Below are 8,178 nucleotides of genomic sequence, written 5' to 3' on the forward strand. Positions count from 1 at the left end.
CTACTTATTTTACACAATCAAGAATTGTAAATTGTACAGAAAAGTTAATTTTATTATCATTAGTGGTAAATATATTATAAAACACACATTCAACACAAAAGTAAAAATCTCGATTTACACTACGTGGCAGTTCGTTGCAGTAGAAAACGCTTATCTCTTAAAACCAAATTAATAATAAGTTATATAGTTTATAAGTTCTTTCGAAATAATGCTTAACTGATTAGACACAAGACATTTACAGCTGGTACATTTTGCAAAAGTAAAACTCTGAAGTTTACTTTGTGGCACTTGGTTACCAGTAAACACACTCATCTCTTAGCAACAGATTAGCAACAAAATTCTTTTTGTTCAAAAAACATAAGATTTCTTCTGTTCTTTTGAAATACTACTTATTTTACACTAAATTGTGCAGTTGGTGAATTTTGCAGAGAAGTAAAAAAATTTTCTCATTAGTGGTAAATATATTATAAAACATATATTCAACACAAATGCAAAAATCTCGATTTATACTTCGTGGCAGTTCGTTGCAGTAGAAAACGTTTATCTCTTAAAACCAAATTAATAAGTTATATAGTTTATAAAACATAAGCTCTTTCGAAATAATGTTTACCTGATTAGATACAAGACATTTACAGCTGGTACATTTTGCAAAAGTAAAAATCGGAAGTTTACTTTGTGGAACTTGGTTACCAGTAAACACGCTAATTTCTTAGCAACAGATGAGCAACAAAAATATTTTTGTTCAAAAAACATAAAATTTCTTCTGCTCTTTTGAATTACTACTTATTTTACACTAACAGGAATAATATATCAGGGTGCGTTCACACTGCAGCCTGAAGTGACCCAATTCCTATTTTTTTTGACATAATGCGATCTTTTCATGGCAGTGTGAACAGCCCAGGTCGGATTCTTTTCGAGTGCGACCCATATCCAATACGTAGCCGATTCAAATGTAACCTAACCTCCAGGTCGCATTCATCCGAACTGAACGTCACTGATTCTCAACAAATCTCATTATTCTGCGTCCTGATGCGCGCAACCGGGAAGGAAAACAACAACCATGACGGACTATAATGAAGATTAAGTTGTTAATATGCTGCTCCGGCCGGACAACAACTTCAAATGTGTAAGCTAAGCTCCACCGTTAGTTTACTTCCGCAAACACTGAGCACTTCTTTTTATGGTGGTTGGCAGAACACTGAGAACGCTGACGCTATTGCGCCCTCTAGTGCGCATGCGGGACACTTTCAGGTCATTTGCCCGTTCAGACTGCGGAACACATACAGGTCGCATTTACTGGCAGTGTGAACGGCCCCGGCAAAAAAATCAATTGCCAAAAAAATCGGAATTGGGTCACTTATGGCTGCAGTGTGAACGCACCCTGTGACAGGCCTGACAAAACCAATAAAATCTAACCCATGCCGAGAAGACACCTCTAATAATAAAATAACGGGGTTGGTAAACATACATTAAATAAAAAGCAATTTTGCTTTTCAATTGATGCCAAATGATGTTAAGATGTTGTGCTAAAGACAGATTAGCAAAGTTAGCTTGCATCCTGTATGTAAGTTCGAGTAAAACATTAAAGACTCATGTAAGATTGAATTCCAGTGCAGCAGCTATTAACCGAAATTTCAAGATTAAAAACATATTTCATAAATGGACTCCAGAGCTTCATGTGTCACTTTTATTCCGAAGGGAACAAAGGATGTTTTCAATAAAGCCTGATGAACGTCATATACCTTTTAATAATAATCATGTTAAATTGCCTTTATTACAACACACACACACATACACACACAGAAAGAAACAAGCACGAGGTTGATGTCAGTTGGTTATTTATTGTTTCCAAAAATAGTCTCTGAAACTAAGATTTACAAAAGCCCCCATAAATCTTAACAGCTGTTGGAGTTCTTGTGTAAAAACAGACGACCGTTAGACCTCCTGGTGGCACCAGAGGACTGAACGCCGAGACCTCGACGGGAGTTTGAACTGTCCACCACTGAGGAAAACAAACCCCACACACCCCCACAATTTCACTACTCAAATGACAAGTCTCAAGATGCAAGTAGAAAGTGTTATCTAGGCAGCCTGCTGTAGACTCCTAGAAAGATTACGCAATTGATCAGAATCTAATCGATCGGAATTAAGCTTTATTTGTCAGCAACACAAGAGAATAAAAAAAAAAAAAAAAAAAAAATTATGTCAATCATTTTGCGCAAACGTTACCGCTCTTTTCAAAGGCATGGTTTCAACTGTACCACTAGTGATCCTCTGAATGGTGTGACTTTGCTCTCGTCAACTGGAGAGCTGGGACAAAATATATACATAAATATATATATATATTTTTTTTCTTCACGGTTAGGAAAGCTGAGTCGATGGGAGTTCTTCTGGCGTAAATGTCTTTCAGGGACCAGTGAGGCAGATAATTAGCCAAGTTTTTTTTTTGTGTGTGTGTTTTTGTTTTTAAGTTGATGTGTGAATGCAAATTCATGAACGTAAAAGGAATTTTGTCTAGAATAAATGAGACTCAATGTCATGTTTTTATGGAGTGACAGGATTCTGGAGCAGCTTCCTCCCAGACTGACATCAGAGGCATTCACAGCAGCTATACGCCCTCAAGTCCCTCAGACAGCCGGGACAGAAAGAATCGTGACATCTGTTCTTTGGGTTCATCGGGTTTCCTGCCACCGTTTATTGAAATTTACTCAGCAGCGTCGGTCTCCATCGCCTGTCCTGTCGCATTCTCTACGGTCTTTGAAGCCTGTTGTAACAGAGATAAAATTTTCAAAAATGAGGAAAGAGCTAGAAAAGATGTTAAAAAACAAACAAAACAAAAAAACAGGAAAGTCACCTTCTTTTTCTTCTTCTTCTGAGCCTTGCGGCTGGCCGAGCTCTGAAGCAAAACCTTTAAGAACAAAACACTTATATGAGGTGAAGGACAAAATGTCTGGACACGCGAGTGTTTATGAAGAAGTCTAACCTTCAGCTCTGGGTCCTCAACGTCGTGCTCAGACTGGTAGAGCTCGGGCTCAAAGAGGCTGCTGGTGATCCGCAGAGGTCCGTTGGCCATGAGCAGAACGGTGAACTTGAACTGGGCCACAAATTCCCCTGAGAAAAGAAGGGAGTGGAAAGGTGAAGATGGTGATGAAAAGTGTGAGAGTGCATATCTGTGTGTGTGTGTGTGTGTGTGTGTGTGTGTGTCTGTGTGGTGTGGGCGGCATGAAGACACAGTCACAAGGTTTCTGGACACTTCAGACTTTGATTTTCAAAATGCCTTCTTAAATTATAAGTACAATAGTTCACATTACGTAGTTATTTCTTTAGCTTTAATACATCAAAATGCTTTAGGAGGCGGATTCATCGACAGACAGTGACTTGCAGCAGAGAACCAGAGAAAAGCTAAATTACTCGACTAGTTTGTGACAATACACAAACTCAAATCTGTTTGAATATTAGCATCTCCTGTTTCACAAATCAAAATGACATGCTACATCTGTCGCGTGTCGACAAGCACATTTTTCAGAACAACTTGGTGACGTTTGCACGACTCTTCACCCGCCTCCCTCATCGTCCCACTTGCCTTCCTTCTCGTACAGCACGGCGAACGGCTGCAGCAGCTCATGCTTGGCACACTCCACCACACCCAGTCTGGCCTTGGCTTCGTCCTCGAATGCTCTGAGGACGCAAAAGAGTAGCGAAAAAGGAAAAGAAGGCGTCGGTGGAGGCGCGCGAAAATGACTGGCAACGACGGAGACCAAGAGAGCCGACGTTACCTCAAAGTGAAGGGCATCGTGTCGAATCGTCTCTCCATCTCGCTGAAGAACGTGCGGGACGTTTTCATCTTCAACCCGTAGACCTTATTGGGGTCTCGCTTGTAAACTGTGGTCCGCTGGCCTCCGTCCTTTGCCTGCAATGTTAAACGAGAAAGCAGTTCTTTAATTCTCAAGTACTGTAAAGATAAAAAAAAAAAAAATCTGGTTACACCATAAGTTACCTTTCCCTCCCCAGTGCTGATCAGCACATCCACAGCGTAGACCTCGTGAACTTCGAACTCTGCCTTCTCGTGGTCCTTTCTGAAAACACACACACACAGAGATGCGGACATTTGGCGGCGATGGACAAAACAACTGAGTGGGCAGCGGTTCGCTGAGAAAGCTCACTTCTGCTGGTCCGTTGGGTTCTGAATGATGGTTTTCTCGCCATCGATCAAATGCTGTTTAAGCTGATGAGACAGCATGCCTGCAGACGATGAAGGAAGGACTTTAGTCTCAAAATTGTGCTAAGCAGATCGTCAATTAAAAAAAAAAAAGAAAAAACAAACAAAAAAACGAAACAAGCACCCACCCTCAACTGCGGAGCACTTGAATGACTTGGCGATTTTGTTCCAGGCTTCTGTGACCTGAGTGTTCTGAAGGAGAGGGGAAGTGTTAGCGAAGCCGCGACCCATGATCCTTCAGGCTTAATCAGAGCATTCAGACACCAAATTTTCTCATTTTAAGGCTACAAACTTCAACGAAATTTACTGGGATTTTTTTCCCCCCCTCATAGACCATCACAATGTAGAGCTTAATAAATTAGCTGTTAATCTATTGTTTTAAATATTTTTTTTTTTTTTTACAATTGCAAAACCTGAAAAATGTATCATACATTTGAATTCACCCCTGAACTATTGACACCTCCAAATAAAATCTGGTACAACCAATTCTCTTCAGTCAGTTTGTTTAATTGCAGTGAATAGTGGTGAGATGGACTGAAAAGTAAGGTTTGGGAGATGGATCTGTCACTGAAAAGGTCAGAACACATTTGGGCTGAAGAAATTAATCAAACTTATTGTGATGAACCGATTATTGAAAACAATCATGTTGGTGTGTGTTCATTGTCCAAAAACTGCAAACATGCAGTCAGAGCTACAATCCAGTGGTTTACATAAAAGCATGCGTTAAAACATTTTGTTCACAAGTCATAAGGTTTTAAATCCCTAACGGAGTGAGTACATCCAAAAGACTTGCAGTTGTAATTCCAAAAAAAAAAAAAAAAAACTAAAAAAAACCTCACAGCAATCAGCGGACTGAATACAAAAGCATGCCAGTTTTGTTTGTGGTAGTCATGGAGCAAAAACAAGTTCAAGGAGCCTGAATACGTTTGCAAACCAGTCTATATGAAAAGGAAGCAGCGTCACCTGGTTTCCTGGCTTGACGAGCCGGAGAGCAGCTTCTGCACACAGGTGAGCTGCTTTGATGACATCAGCTTTCCGCCCCGTCACAGGTTTGTCCTGAGGACGGCACAGGGGCCAGGTTAAAAAATTACTACTGAGCTGGCGATGCTGCAACAGTGCATGCATGACATGGCTCAGTGGTGCTGACCCACCTTGGTTGCCCCAACAACGAAGCTATGAGCCACATTCGAGATGAAGCCATCAACATGCACCCCGAGGTCACTGGACACAGAAAACAAGACGACACAAGGTAAGGAGAGCCGTCGCTGCCAACAGTTTCCTCTCTGGTAGCGTGGACTGGCACAAACAACGGCAGCTTACATCTTCACAAGGTCCCCATCTTTCAGGGTTACATCAGGGTCACTTTTCAGAGGGGAGAAGTGACATACGCAGTTGTTGACCGACACGCAGGTGGGGAACGCGATGCCTGAGGAAGACAGAACGCGAACGAGGAAGGTGAGACTGAAACACTGACCGAAGGAAATCTGAAGGTGGGGGGGAAAAAAAAAAAAGCATTTACCTTTCTTCATGTCTTTCTCCCTTTTGAAGATTTTACCGGTTTCTGCTGCGATGAATTCATCTCCTTTTTGACAGAGGCTGAGCACCGAGACTCCAGGCGCAGCGGCCTCGGCTACCGTCTTCAGAGCCTCTGCGGGACAAAATGAAAGGAAGATGAATGAAGAATGCAAAGCCTAATACACAGCTTATCAGACAAATACAGTGCTATGCGCAAAGTACTCATAACCTTATTGTTTTTTGTTTTTTTTACATTTTGTCAAGTTAAATGAAAAGACAAAAACATAGACATCATCTGTATTCAGCACCTCTGAAATCAGAACTTTGTCGGACCGCCTTTTGCTGTGTTTTTCATCCGACACACATGGCCTACACAGCCACCAAGACCAAAAAAACCGTCCTGTTAAGAAAACTGTAATAATTGGTTGACTCTTGAAAATCCCAAATACAAAGTGCCACAAGGAGAAACAGTGAACAAGTTCAAGCAGAACACTTTTGCAAGGCACTGGCATCACTTTGTGTACTCAAATCAAATGTAATGTTCTAGGGGAATCGAGCAGGATTAATAAAGCTCAGTTAAAGTATTGCATGTCTAACATTTTCAAATACAACAGATGTTCTGGAGGTTTAGGTTTCTGACGTCCTTTTTTGTTCTCATCTCATTTTCGTAAAATTACATTTGCAAACAAACCAACACCGTCCAGATTGGCCGACAGCTGCATTTAAGGGCAAATCAGCACAGCACAACCAGTAAATTAGCTGCTTTATACAATAATACGCAGATCAAAAGAGTCATCAAAATCCCAACAAGGACACTCTACCTGTTGTGAGAAAGATCATAACTGCAGCCATTTCAAACTTCCCGACTGGACTTAAGTTTAGTAATGGAGATAAAAGCAAATAATTAAAATATTTTTTGGATTTTACCAGGATGCCATCTGAGCTATAATGCTCAACAGGACAAGAGACAATTGACTTTTTAATTAACTCTGCATTATTATTATTTTTATTAATAGTAGGTTCAGATTTTCTGCTGATTAGCTGTTTGCAAATGGAAACAAGTGACTCCAACGATTTCAAGTTTAAATTTTATTTGGATGGCAAGGTTACAAATAAAATTAGGTCATAGCAATCTGGATTTCCATTACGTCAAAAACAAACATAGATTAGATATTTTATATCATGTCATTACTTTAATTTACTTAAAATAAGTGTTTTTGCGTGTAACTTAGCTTCAAAGAATACGAATCTGGTCCTAAATACATAATACTAATGATCATTCTTTTAATAAGTGGCATTTAAATGTAATCTGTATGCATTTGAATTAGCAGCAGGTTTACATTTAAATTCCTGCTACATTCAATTCCTGCTACCCTGGGTTTCCATTGTTAACTGGTAGTTTAGCAGTATCAGCTAACTGCTAGCCTGTTAGCTCCGCAGCAGAGCTAGCAGCCGAGCTCGTAGAGCTAGATTCATTTTAACAGACCTCAAATGACTAAGTGATATTATCTGCATCAATGTTTTAAGACCAGCGCTTTTTGTGTCCGTTACAAGCACTGACTTTCTTTTTATTATAACACAGCCCTGTTCCTTGTTGCGGCACATGGCACTGCTGCTTTGCCTGGATAGCTGGCACCGCTAACTAACGTCACACGGGTACTGATCTGTATAAAGCTGTTTTTTTTCCTCTTACGGTTTGCGATCTCTGCTCCCATCTTGTACTTGGTGACCACCAGGTCTTCGGCGATGGTCTGCTCTGGTGTCTCCTCATCTCCAGACATGTTGGCAGTGTGCAGACCGCGAACTTAAAATAACTTTCTTCTCTTTCTCCCCGGTGGTTGTCAGTCAGTCAGCAAGACACTGAACGGACCACGCTGCTTCCGCGCCGCTGCGCGCAACGCACCGGTGTTGAGCGAGAAAAAGCGCCCCCGTCAGAGAAGGACCTCCAGACAGACAATAGTAGTTTTCACTAAACGTCATCTAAAATAAAATTTAAAATAAATCAACTGTAGCAAAAAACTAAATTCTCTTCAGCACATAATTGATGCTATTTTTTATTTTACGTAAATGTATATGTGCAAGGACATTTTTTCCCCTCATAGTTACCGCTACGACATAACACAATTAAATAGCAGCACTCTCCGAAAATAAATATTGTAACTGAAGCAACATAAAAAGATTTTCACTGCATGATTTTCAACTAAATCTCACAGCGAAGGAATTTCGCTGTGAGAACGAATTTCTCAACGCGGCTTTAAATATATGGATGCTTTTTGCGGCACAACACCGGTCTTGTTGCTCCGCTTGACTTCACATAAATCGAGATCCCGCCCGTTGTCAAAGACTCACTCTGAAGTCAAGATAGTTCACGTCTATTTTGGGGCGTCACATTCCAAACTACTGTGGCCCAGGAGGTAACAAAAAGTTGTATACAATTCACACCG

The 8,178-nt window shown here is 40.6% G+C and overlaps 1 protein-coding gene across 1 annotated transcript; it reads right to left on the reverse strand.

Annotated features, from left to right (window-relative positions):
- Positions 1-1,821: 1,821 nt before the first annotated feature.
- Positions 1,822-7,663, reverse strand: LOC106955348 (proliferation-associated protein 2G4-like). The gene is made up of 13 exons (XM_015045468.1): positions 7,428-7,663; positions 5,739-5,867; positions 5,540-5,645; positions 5,371-5,440; positions 5,183-5,275; positions 4,348-4,411; positions 4,164-4,242; positions 3,998-4,076; positions 3,777-3,910; positions 3,584-3,678; positions 2,984-3,111; positions 2,855-2,908; positions 1,822-2,764 (listed from the first exon to the last, which is right to left on the reverse strand). The coding sequence occupies exons 1-13, from the start codon at positions 7,513-7,515 to the stop codon at positions 2,705-2,707; spliced, it is 1,179 nt and encodes a 392-aa protein (XP_014900954.1). The 5' UTR covers positions 7,516-7,663; the 3' UTR covers positions 1,822-2,704.
- Positions 7,664-8,178: the final 515 nt, after the last annotated feature.

Source organism: Poecilia latipinna, unplaced genomic scaffold (assembly GCF_001443285.1).
Source record: "Poecilia latipinna isolate Pla-1442-1.1 unplaced genomic scaffold, P_latipinna-1.0 Scaffold729, whole genome shotgun sequence".
In the NCBI taxonomy this organism is placed as follows: Eukaryota; Metazoa; Chordata; class Actinopteri; order Cyprinodontiformes; family Poeciliidae; genus Poecilia; species Poecilia latipinna.